The following is a 12,921-nucleotide window of genomic DNA, read 5'->3' as shown; positions in this document are numbered from 1 at the left end:
GCTCCTCTCCCAAATAACTTTAAACTGAAGAAGTAGGTATGTTTGCTGTTTGTTCAGGTGTCACTTGAGAGAGTATGCAGTCACATCCCATTGGGAGAGAAATCCATGGATATGTTCATCCATGGAAATTCTGCAGCCAGCACTGGGAACCCTTTTGTGCTAACTTCTCACCTGTCATCCCCAGGGTGATCACTATGCCTCCTAGTGATCTGCTTCCTGGCCAGAGACACAAGTCAATCTCCCTGTTCAGGGCAACTCATAACCCTGCTTTGAAAGCACTTTTCTTTCTGTCTTTCCTTGTTCATTTGTTTAATGGATTAGATGCCAGGACTACCCTTTGGGAGTTGCCAGCCCATGAGTGATGGTCCCTTGAACAACAGTACTGGAATTCCTTTCTTCTATGTGACACTCAAGGACCCTGCAGTGGCTGACCTGATGAAGAATCCCATGGCCTCGCTCCTGTTGCCGGAATCAGAAGGAGAATTCTGCAGGTAGACAAAGGCATTCATACAAGCCCTCTGCTTTAATTTTTTTTATTTTTTAGCTTTTTGGGTCACACCGGCGATGCACAGGGGTTACTCCTGGCTCACGCACTCAGGAATTACTCCTGGCGGTGCTTGGGGGACCATATGGGATGCTGAGAATAGAACCCGGGTCGGCCTTGTGCAAGGCAAACACCCTACCCGCTGTGTTATTGCTCCAGCCCCCCTTCTCTCTGCTTTAATTATAGATGTCAGGAACCAGGTCTCCTCTGCCAAGGAGGAGGGATGCCAGGGATGCCAGGGTCCGGGTGGGCATAACTTTCTTAGGGCTCTGAGATATACATTGATGTGTTCACCGACTTGAACTGGAAAGAGTCTATAAATATCTGTATGTAGATATCTAGATGGATGATAAGGAAAAACAGACATATAGCCATATGTATATACCTACTTGGAAAGGCATAGAATTCCCCCACTCACTATGCTTTATGACTTGGGGAAAGTTACTTAGCTTTCAGAAACCTCGGCTTCTTCATCAGTGAAATGAGAATATCTTGTACATTATAGTGTTGTTGAGAGGGTGGGAACTATTTGTACAGTATCTTGTTCAGTAGCGTGTGTCTGAATGGCAGGTCCTAGCTTAAGGAGCAGGAGAGCAGGAGGGTGTAGTCAGGAAGAGGCAGTGGTGTGCAGTATGTGTAACTGAGTCTTTGTTATTCAAGTTAATTTCTAAGTGCCCCAGCCAAGATTTGAGTAGTGAGAGCTGTGTCCTATGATCCTTTTCCCAAATCTTTCTCAAAGGAAGATTGTGAGGAACAAGAAACAGTACAGGGGTGAAGGCCCTTTGAGTTGCCAGTGGCTGACACAGATTTGATCTCTGGTACCACAGATGGTCCTCACAGTACCACCAGGAGTGATATTTGAGAACCACTGGGTGTGACTCAAAAACTGAAAAAGAAGAGGCATTGAAGCAGAAGTGTAACATTGATCCATACATCTTTGCCTGGATTAAAAAATGCACAAATTTTTTTTGGGGGGGAGTCACACCTAGTGCTTCTCAGAGCTTACTTCTAGTTCTGCACTCAGTAATTACTCCTGGTAGTGCTGGGTGATCATATGGGATACGAGGGATTGAATTTGGGTCAGCCGCATGCAAGGGAAATGCCCTTCTACTGTACTATCACTCTGGTCTTCAAAATGCAGAGCTTAAGATCAGATACCATGGCAGAAGTGATCCCTGAACACATATCGAGGGATCTGGGAAAATATACCTTATCCAGAGCCTGGGAAAATATATCTTATCTAGTTCTGAATTTCCCTCAAGTTTTCATTTTTGTCTGGTGCCTAAACTCTCCCTAAACAATAAACTTAGTTAAGTTGGGCTGTTTGCTGATTCCCAAGGGGGTACTTTGAATTGGATACTATAATCCTCCCCTTCCTCCTGGACACCATTAGAAAACTGATCTGTGGGGATCACCACAGTAAAGTTGGTGGCACCTTAGAGTCTGTACAGCGGCATCAGTCACCAAGAATGAGCCAAATGATATGACTTATTAGATGGTAAGTTGACCTCTAAAGCCCCTCACAAAGGACTCGTTGGCCTTTATTATTTTTTTTCTTTTTGTGTCACATCCGGCAATGCACAGGGGTTACTCCTGGCTCATGATCAGGAATTACTCCTGGCAGTGCTCGGGGGTACCATATGGGATGCTGGGATTTGAACCTGGGCTGGCCAGCTGCAAAGCAACCACCATACCTTTCTGTGCTATCACTCCAGCCCCTCCTTGGTCTTTTTATGAAGTACCTCCATTTCCCTCCTTCCTCTTATGCACATCGTCAGTAATGAGCTAGAAAGTCCAAAGAACAAAGGATAAACTGTCTGTGCAGCTGTGGCATGGGGGGGGGGGACACAGGGGCAGACAAACAATAACCTTGAGATTATAGGGATGCTCTGCTTTTCTGCCAAAAGTCTCCCCATCAGGCTGTCTGTGTTATATGCCCTGGAAGTCTGTCTAGCCTGGGCTCTCCCTAGCAGGATGTTTCTCTGCTTCAGCCAGAAATCTCTAGCAGGACCTTTCCTAGTTAGGCCTGAACATACCTAACCAGGTATGTTCATACCTGAACATACCTAACCTGCCTAAGCCTAAACTTTCCCCAGCAGGACGTTTTCTGCTCTACTCCACGTTTGCTATTCTTGTGACTTTTTCCTAAGCTTGCTTTATCCAGGATACTGCCCAGGTCTTAGTGTCTGCATTTATGCGGCAATTTCTCACACTAATTTGACCATACTTTTTCTTTTTTTTTACAAACTCACTAAAGAAGTGCTAAGTTGATATGTAACAACGTACTCAAGAAAAGTCTTCAGAATGGAAAGAAGTAGCTTGCCTATTCAGCTGTTTGCCATTGGACTACTGGAGAGGAACGGGAGGTGATTTGAGGGTTTAAGAGTCTTAAAGTCAGACTAGGTGACATGAGTACATCTAAGGTGCTATGGGAATGTTATTTAGTGCAAGCTTTCACAAGTTTAAAGTACCTGATTAACCATTAACTTCTTCGAGACAGGGTCAGAAGGGCGAATCACAGTGACAGAACGTCTGCCTTCCCCTGGTACAAGATCAGAACCACTAAGAGGACCAGACTCATTGCTTGAAGAGGCTGCAGGGTGGCAGTGCTCCTCTGAGAATAGGGCCTAGATGCACTTCCTGGGTTTCCAGGAAAGGCCTGCTGAGAGCTATGGTTTGGCCTGTGTCATGTATACGTGACTCAAGATACTTAAAAGACAAAACAAAACAAAACATGAAAAGGGAACCATAAGGGAGGTGACATTTTGATCTCATCAGACATTGCATTCATTCAAAGCAGAACCTACACACATGCCTTGCCTGATTATTGTTGGTTTATTTAAAGTCTGTTTCATTCAGTCATTCTGTTTACTCCTTGCTGCAATGATTTCTTCATTTAATTAATTAGAAGAATTAAAGATGCAAATCTTTTCCCTAGCTCAGATTAAGTTGACAAATTAAGAATAGCATTCCTGTTTAATTGATCCATCAGCAGCCAGCCTGGCAACCCATGTCTTTATTTCCTCTCCCAGAAGGTTGTAAGTAGCTCCTGAGAGAAAGTGAATGTGTTTTCAGATGACCTAGGATTCAGTTATATGGAAATTTAATAAATATAGAGTGGCAAAGAGAGCCCATCCAAGAGATTTCTCTTGCATTGAAAGCTCTTTCCTTCCAGTTTATGCAGATTTGAAAGTCATTGGCTGTAAGTTTTGCATCTTTTGAATAAGCCGAGGCAAAGCTGGGGACCAGAAAAGACTCTTCTGCTGAATAAAATGCTGTTTATTAGCACTGGATCAATTTTCATCTTGAATATCTGGAAATCCTTGGAGGAGTGGTTTATCAGATACTTTCCCTGAAATGAGCACCTTTCAATGGATAGTTTAAGTAATGCAAGGTTTCTAGGTGAACATAGTTGATTTTCAAGAAAGGAGGACCTGACATAAATCTTCTTCCCCAAAAGGCTTTTTTATTCTTTTTGGGTCACACTGGGCGATGCACAGGGGTTATTCCTGGCTCTGCACTCAGGAATTACCCCTGGTGGTGCTCAGGGGAACATATGGGATGCTGGGAATCAAACCCAGGTCGGCTGCGTGCAAGGAAAATGCCCTACCCACTGTGCTATTGCTCCAGCACTCCCAAAAGGCTTTTCATGAAAGCTTGTCACGGCAAACCCCTTGGATTACCTCTCTCTGCAGTGTCCCAGATCTAACTAAGGTGGCCTTCTCTGGATGACCATCAGCCATTCTTGTCAGAGCCCTCTAGTGGTCTGCTGTGGTCTTGCATCAGAGGAGATGCTAAAAGCTCTTGCCTGCTGGCAATGGATGGAACAAGCTCTCTATGGGAGTGAAGCCCCCGCGCCCCCCCCCCCGCCCCCTGTACACGGAGCGCAAAGCCTGGAGGGGTGCATATTGCAGAGGCACATTGAAGGTGTGCATCAAAACAGGCATTGCTTCCACAAGAGAATTTGCGACTCCATATTTGGGCTTAGAAGTAATTCCCACCCTGGTCTGTGAGCTACCCCTGCATTGTTATCTGATTGGAACTTGGGCCCCAGAGGAAACTCCTCCTATAAAGTGGGGTAACTCAGGGGAGGGTGTTATGGTGGCCAAGTGGATGTGGGCTTAGCCTCTGCGTGTGGCTGGGCCCCAGAGAACTGCTTGTAAAATGAGCTTTTGAAACGCCAAGTGCTTCTGTGCCGGTTATTTCTCTTAGCAGCCTAAGCAGATATTTCTGGGTCCCCCAATGTCCTGATTTGTTTCCAGACGACCTTGTGCCTCATGTCAAGGGCCCATGTTTCTTCATGTCCATGATGCCCAATATCCAGAGGTCCTCCGGTCTGGTGCTGGAGCTGTGTCATCTGTTCCGCTTTGTTGGGGTCTGATGCCCTCAGTCCCTTTGATTGTCCTTCATTCTCCAGCCTGGTTTGTGAAAGTTGCTACTTTATTTTTCTTTTTGGGTCACACTCAGTGATGCTCAGGGGTTACTCCTGGCTCTGCACTCAGGAATTGCTCCCGGCAGTGCTGGGGGGACCATATGAGATGCTGGGAATCGAACCCGGGTCGGCCATGTGCAAGACAAACGCCCTACCCACTGCATTATCGCTCCGGCCCCAGTTGCTGCTTTCCTGCTGTCTGCCTGGACACAGGTGTAGGGTCAAAGAGGAGGTTACCTGGCCTGTGTCCTCCCCCTAAGTCCCTAAGCCATTTCTATTATCTCTGATTGGCTATGCCTCATTCAGGTAAGATTTAAAATGACAAATTGGGTGAACTCAGTTATCTAGCTTCCCTCCCCTCTCCACTTCTATTGTGTTTCTGATAAGGATGCTATTCCTTTCCATTGTGAATACAGGAGAAATTCTTAGCACAAAATACGAAATTAGTGTGTATTGGCTTTAATCATTTCTCTTTGTGGAAAATTAAAGAGCCCAGAAGTATAATAAATGGCCCTTAGATTGCTCTTTCCACTCTGCATCTCTTTTGTTTGTTTTTGGGCCACACCAGTATCTCTTAGGGTTTACTCTTGGTTTGTGCTCAGGGGTGACTCCTGGCAAGACACAGTGGATCATATGGGGTGCCAGGATGGAACTCCTGATCAGCCACGTGCAAGAAAAATACCCTAGCCACTCTACTATCGCTCTGGACCCCTTTTCCATCTTTTTTAACTCTTCTTACAAAAAGAAAAGATAGTGTTGAATGATAGATCAACACCTCAGCTCAGATTAATTCCAAATGCCAGCTCGGATATTTGCTCCCCTAGAACTGTGTGGAGGTTTTTCTACTCAATCATTCTCTGCATGAGCTCCATCAAGTGAACACGCAGAGTAAGTCTGTGCTCCTGGCAGCTTGCTTGCTAAGATTTATCTGTGCCTATTGTTGGTTCACCTGAGATGTGATGTGCATTTCTAAGTACAGGACCCAGTCTTAATCAGATACAGAAGCCAAATTCAATATTTCATCACTGAATTTTATTCATTTCCCTTAAAGACAGCATACAGATTTTCTAAATAAATTGCTCTCTATCTGGATTTGTGTTACCTTTCTCCTTTGCACATACATTTCAGTAGCCAGGAGCTAACAGTGACCTGAGTAACTATTTATTTATGGTTTGAGGGCAACATCACACTATGCTTAGGGCTTACTCCTGGCTCTATACTCAGGGATCACTCCTGGAAGAACTTGGGGAAGCCTATGGGATGTGGAGATTGAACCTGGGTGGACCACATGCAAGACAAATGCCCTACCCACTGTACTGTTACTTTGTCCCCGGAGGCACGAATGCCACCCTGTCAGGGAACTAAACCCTAGTCTCCAATGTAACAGGCAGGGATACTCGCCACTATACTAACAAGGATGGCTTGAGTCACTTTTTTAAAGAGCGATGTGGGAAGAGCAGCCCATCTTTGTGGAGAGAAATCTCCATGGACAGGGGTCTCTGTCTTCTCCTCTGTTTTCTAGTCATTTCTCTGAGCGGCCCTATATTAGCCTACAACCACTTCTTACAACCCTCTTTTCATTTTTACCTCCAAAATATTTTGTCACCTTGATTCCTAGGGGATCTCTTTCATGATTCCACTGATGAGTTTCATTCCTTTTGGGGGTTTTGTTTTGGGTTTGGGGCCACTCCAGTGGTATTCAGGGCCTCTCCCTGCTCGGGGGTTGCTTCTTAAGGACGTTCAGATGACCATACTGTACTGTGGATTGAACCCAGGCCTCTCATATGCAAGGCAGATGTTCATCCCACTGAGCTATATGACTTCTGGTTCTTGTTCCTTTGTCCTTCTACCTTTTTTCCTTTCCTGAACCTCTCATCTATGTCTTGCATCACAATGAGGTAGTTCATTGTAATTCACACACACATTTTCTCATTTATCAAATATGATTTCCTCTTGAGATGAGATGACATGGATAAACGATGAGAATGTATTATCCATAAACACCCTCCAAAAAGGTTTCAGGTTAAGTGAATGTGAAAGTTTCATTATAAGGTCTCTGAACTTTGACAATCAGTATGTTTTATTTGTGGATTTGCCTGTATTAGACATCTCATAGAAACAGAAGTATAGAATATATAGCATTTGTGACTATTTTGTTCTCTCAGCAGAACAAATCCAAAGTCCATCATGTTGTAGCATGTATTAATATTGCATTATATTTTTTGGGTCAAACGCTGCTTTATTGAATAAATATTACATGCTTTATTCTTCAATTATCCATTCATAGTAGCTAAGGACTTATCTCCATGTTTTAGCCAGTATTAATGAGTTTACGTCTGGTGTGGACATACGTTTTCAGTTCTCTTTGGTATATAGTAGGAGTGAATTACTGACTCATGATGAACTTTTTTGAGGTACTGAGCACTCTTAAATGATGGCCACACCATGCATAATCTCATTAGCTATATGCAGTTGATCTGATTCCTCCATATCCTCAACAGCACCTATTACTAATGCTTTCCTGCCCCTATAGTCATCCTTCTTGGTAGGAAGTGGTATCTCATTGTGGTTTTGAAATACACTTCTCTCTCGTGTATTTCCCTAAACATGGACCATCTGTTCATGTGCTTGTTGGCTATTTGTGTATCTTCTCTGGAGAACTGTCTATTCAAAGCCTTTACCCTAAACTGGGTTATTTCCCTCTCTCTCTGTCTCTGTCTCTCTCTCTCTCTTTGTGAGTGTGTGGGGCTTTGGGGCCATATTTAACAGCACTGGGGGCTATTCTAGGCTTTGGGCTCAGGGGTCTTGCCTGATTGTATTGAGGAATTGTGCAATGCCCAATCCAAATCCAATCCAGCCTCCTGCCCACAAAGCTTGTGATCAGCACTGAGATATCTCTTTGCCTAAGGGTCACTTTCACTGTCACTGTCATCCCATTGCTCATTGATTTGCTCGAGTGGGCACCAGTAACGTCTCCAGTGTGAAACTTGTTGTTACTGTGTTTGGCATATCGAATATGCCACGGGTAGCTTGCCAGGCTCTGTCATGCAGGCGATATGCTCTTGGTAGCTTGCCAGGCTCTCCGAGAGGGGCGGAGGACCTAAGGGTTATCTGTATTTTTATTATTGAGAATTAAGAGTTCTTTATGATATTTATCAGGTACATAAGTGTTTTTCTAATGCATTTCAATATATCTTCATGGTGTTTAAATTTTTTTATCGTAACACTGTGATTTACCAAATTATTCATTATATAGTTGTTTCAGGTATTAAATGTTCCAACACTAATCCTACCACCGGTATGACCTTCTCTCCATCAATGTCCCTGGTTTCCCATGCACTACCACAGTTTGCTCCCTTGCAGACACAAATAAATTTACTTCATATTGTTTGTTACAATACACAAAAGTGGATGGACTTTATCAAAACTTAAATCATAAGAGTCTTTTCTCCCTTCCTTCCTTCCTTCCTTCCTTCCTTCCTTCCTTCCTTCCTTCCTTCCTTCCTTCCTTCCTTCCTTCCTTCCTTCCTTCCTTCCTTCCTTCCTTCCTCTCTCTCTCTCTCAGTCTCTCTCTCTTTATATTGTTAAAAGAAATGGGGTGGAGGGAAAGCAACACTCAACATTCATTTCTTGCTCAAAGTACTTTTCCTTTTAGGTGGGGTCTTCTCCATCAGAAAAATACATAACTTAAGTAACTTTACTGAGATAACTAAGAAGTATACCAAATTATAGTGTGGAATTATGGGAAGCCATAGAGATAGTACAGCGTTAAGGTACTCATCTTACACACTTATGACTGGGGTTTTATCCTCAGCATCACATATGGTCCTCTGAGCATCATTAGGAGTGATCCTGAGCACAGAGCAAGAAGTAAGCTCTGAGCACCACTGGGTGTAGCCTAAAAACAAGAAAGGAAGTAAGAAGATCTGGGGAATGGAGGGAGGAAGGGAGGGAAAGAGGAAGGAAAGAAGGAAGGGAGGGAGGAAAGACAAAGAGACAGTGAAATGTATCCTGGGGAATAAATTGCTAATTAATGGGACTAGAAAATTTGAACACGGCCTCAAAATGAAAGAAAGTGATAAATAAAAACACTTTCAGGGGTCAGTGTCTTTTTTTCCTGAGGGGGAGAACAGGGATTTGGGGCCATGGTAGTGCTCAGGGACTATTTTTTATTCTGTCTCATTTGTGACACTCCTGGCAGTGCTCAGAGGACCATATGCTGTGCTGGGATTAAACCAGGTTTTAGTCCCTTCTTCTCCTCCGTCCCTCCATCCCTCTGTCCCTCCATCCCTCTGTCCCTCATCCCTCCATTCCTCCCTCCCTCCCTCCCTTCCTTCCTTCCTTCCTTCCTTCCTTCCTTCCTTCCTCCCTCCCTCCCTCCCTCCCTCCCTCCCTCCCTCCCTCCCTCCCTCCCTCCCTCCCTCCCTTCCTTCCTTCCTTCCTTCCTTCCTTCCTTCCTTCCTTCCTTCCTTCCTTCCTTCCTTCCTTCCTTCCTTCCTTCCTTCCTTCCTTCCTTCCTTTCTCTCTCCCTTCCCTCCTGATCCTGGCTCACTCATGGCTTCCATTCTGCCCTTTTATTCTTGAAGCAGAATATTTTATTCATAGCTAAGGATAAATAGGCTGCTGATGAGTGTGATTTATGGGGCAGCAAAGTTTTCCCTACTAAAGAGGATAAGACTTCTATGTGCTAGAAATAAGACCTGCAGCCTCGAAGGAGCCATCCAATCTGACTTTTCATTTTTCTGCTTAGGAAAGACAGAAAACAAGACATGATAGAATTGAACCTGCGGTATCATACACTTTCTCCTGCATGGTATTTCTAGGCAGCTCTAATCCTCTTTCAGCCCCCACACCCCTCGGAGTCTGCTCTGCCTGTAGCCTCCTTCTGTTCTTTCAAGTAAATGAAGAAGTTTTCCTTTTTCAGCTCACTATTTGCTGCATATCTCCGAGCAGGAAAAGCAGTAAGATTTTGGAAAGGACAATTTTATATGCAGGTCAGGATGGTCTCCCTGGAAATGCATTTGTTACTTATTAGACTAGGAAGGAAAGTGCTGGGTCAGTTGTAGCACAGGAAAAGGAAACAGCACAGCACACCTGAGGGTTTCTGTTGGGAATCACTGTCCTGTTCTGACCGCCATCGTCCACACCAGCCAGCATGCATCTGAGGAGCACAGGTAGCAGAGTCTGCATTTTGGGGACAGCAGAGTGAGCTTGGATGGAGTCTGACTGGAAATGCCTTCCTGCGGCATTCAATCAGAGCCCAGCACTCAGATGAGAAGCTGTAAGGCAGCCCAGTCCCTAGGAGATGATCAGGTCCAGAGCCATTTGGCATCTGTGTTACCTCAAGCTGGCTGCTGGCTTCAGCAGAGCCCTAGTTCTGCAGTGTAACCGCAAGCCAGGAACTCTTCCACTACGTGATTCTCAGGGTTCTGAACCTCCATAATCTTTATTGTTTGTCTGGAGGCCACATCCAGTGGTACTCAGGGGACCATGCAGTGCAGAGTGATAGAGCTCCTGCATGCAGAGTCTGCAGTCCAGCCTGCTGAGCTCTCTCCCTGCCCTCAGCTTAATTTTTTAAATGATAAAATGGGAATGCTACTGCTCAGCAGGGTGCTGTGGGACGCAGCATTTCAGCGTGCCAAGTTTCAGTAATAACAGTGATAAGTGGTAATTACTGGTAAATGGCTGCTAGCATTATTATAGTATACTACAGTATACATATAATATATCAATACTATATTATAGTATATTGTATACTATATATACTGTGTATCACATATTATTATACATAATATATATCACATATAAACATATATTACATATAGTACATATAGTATACTATAGTATTAATATAATGTATTAATGCTATATTATAGTATATTATAATACAGCATAATATAGTATACAATAGAATATTATATAGTATATTATACTATGGTATATTAGTGTTCTAATTGTATTATAGCATATGCTATAGTTTAGTATTAATACTATAGTATTTTATTTCTTAAAATAGTGATAAGTGATAATTACTGATCAGTGACTGCTAATGTTTTTAACAGTTGTTTCACTTATAGAATTGGGGATGGCAGAGATAGGAAAAGGATGTACAACTGATAGTACCTTACAGTGCATGCCTCACAGATATACTAGCTGTGGCTAACACTTTTTCCATACCAAGCAGTTTTCCAAGTAACTTACATACCTTACCTGTGTGACCCTTCTGGAGTCTCATGAGAGAAGCACTCATGTTTTCCCTTTGATAGATGGAGACACTGGAACACGGAGGGTTGAAGGGGCTGCAGAATCCTTGTGCAGTTCTCATGGGCACACAAATGGAATTTGAACTCAGGCCTTTTGCCTGCACCCCATCTCCAGTTACCACCCCTAGCCTCTTTTCAGGGAGAACAGATGAAACATCTGCAGAACCCACAGAGTCACAGAAAAAGTTCTTAAATGATTTTAAGTGGTTCACATATAGTTACCATCACATGTGCTGTACTACAATGGAGGCAGAAATAATACTTGATTTAAATGCTTCCATACAAGTATATGTGGGTGACCTATTTGTATATGAGAAGTATTTGCTTCCACAGATATTACCGGGCATTTACTGAGCAATGAACCATGCAGAGCACTACTGAGGATAATGATGAAAGACGCTCCACCTTTGAGACACATGAGACACATTCAAATCTGTCCTCATCTTTGTTTCCAAGTGCCAGAAACTGAACCCAGGACCTCTCCAGTGCAAGGCAGATCCTACCAGAGGGCTCCACCCCCAGCCCCTGGAAATAATTCTAACATAGGCTGAGTGTGTAAAGTTCTCTAGGATGTATTTGCTGTAGGAGAGAAACTCATGAATGAATCTCTGTCTCCTAACTCCACATCTTCTCCCTGTTCCTTGTTTTACTGTTCCATGTGTGCCAGAGACTCCAAACTTCACCCAACCAAAGACTTTCTTTTTTAAAATTTAATTTAACTTTTAAGATATTTTAAATGAATCACCGTGAGATACAGTTACAGACTTACAAACTTTCATGATTACGTTTCAGACATACAATGATCAAGTACCCATCCCTCCACCAGTGCCCATTCTCTACCACCAGTGTTCCCAGTATTCCTACCACCACCCCCACCCCATTCCAACACCACCCCCTCCCGGCCTCTGTGGCAGGCACATTTAATTTTACTCTCTCTCTCCTTTTGGGTGTTATGGTTGGCAGTGCAAGTACTAAGTGGCCATCATGTTTGGTCTAGTCTACTTTCAGCATGCATCTTCCATTGAAAGCAAACCCTCCAAGCATCATTTGCTTAATGTTCCCTTCTCTATCCCAGCTGCCTTTTCCCAAGCATATGAGGCTGACTTGCAAGCTGTGGAGCAATCCTCCTGGCCCTTATCTCTATCCTTGGTTGTTTGTCTCCCATTCTGTTACTTTATATTCCACAAATGAGTGCAGTCATTCTATGTCTGTCCCTCTCTCTGCGACTCATTTCATTCAGCACGATACTCTTCATGTCAATCCACTTATATGCAAATTTCATTATTTCATCTTTTTAAACAGCTGCATAGTATTCCATTGTATAGATGCACTATAGTTTCTCTAACCGGTCATCTGTTCTCGGGCACTTGGGTTTTTTCCAGATTCTGGCTATTATAAATAGTGCTGCAATAAACATGCAAGTGCAGATGTCATTTCTATTCTATTGTATTTTTTCATCTCTGGGATATACTCCCAGATTGATGGGCCAAATGGGAGCTCAATTTCTAGTTTTTTGAGAAGTGTCCATATTGTTTTCCAAAAAGGCTTAACAAGTCAGCATTCCCACCATCAGTGAAAGAGAGTCCCCTTCTCCCCATATTCATGCCAACACCAGTTGCTTTTGTTCTTTTGGATGTGTGCCAGTCTTTCTGGGTGAGATGATATCTCATTGTTGTTTTGAT

The 12,921-nt window shown here is 43.5% G+C and overlaps 1 protein-coding gene across 1 annotated transcript in view; it reads left to right on the top strand.

Moving 5' to 3' along the window:
• CREG2 (cellular repressor of E1A stimulated genes 2) overlaps window positions 1-12,921 on the top strand; it is a 37,574-nt gene that overhangs the window by 3,317 nt on the left and 21,336 nt on the right. The window contains exon 2 of the mRNA XM_004617929.2: window positions 322-491. Within this exon, the coding sequence (XP_004617986.2) occupies window positions 322-491 (170 nt within the window). The remainder of the gene's footprint in view (window positions 1-321; window positions 492-12,921) is intronic.

Source organism: Sorex araneus, chromosome X, assembly GCF_027595985.1.
Source record: "Sorex araneus isolate mSorAra2 chromosome X, mSorAra2.pri, whole genome shotgun sequence".
Lineage (NCBI taxonomy): Eukaryota > Metazoa > Chordata > Mammalia > Eulipotyphla > Soricidae > Sorex > Sorex araneus.
Note: the sequence above shows the minus strand (reverse complement) of the source record. Positions and strands in the feature narration are given on the sequence as shown.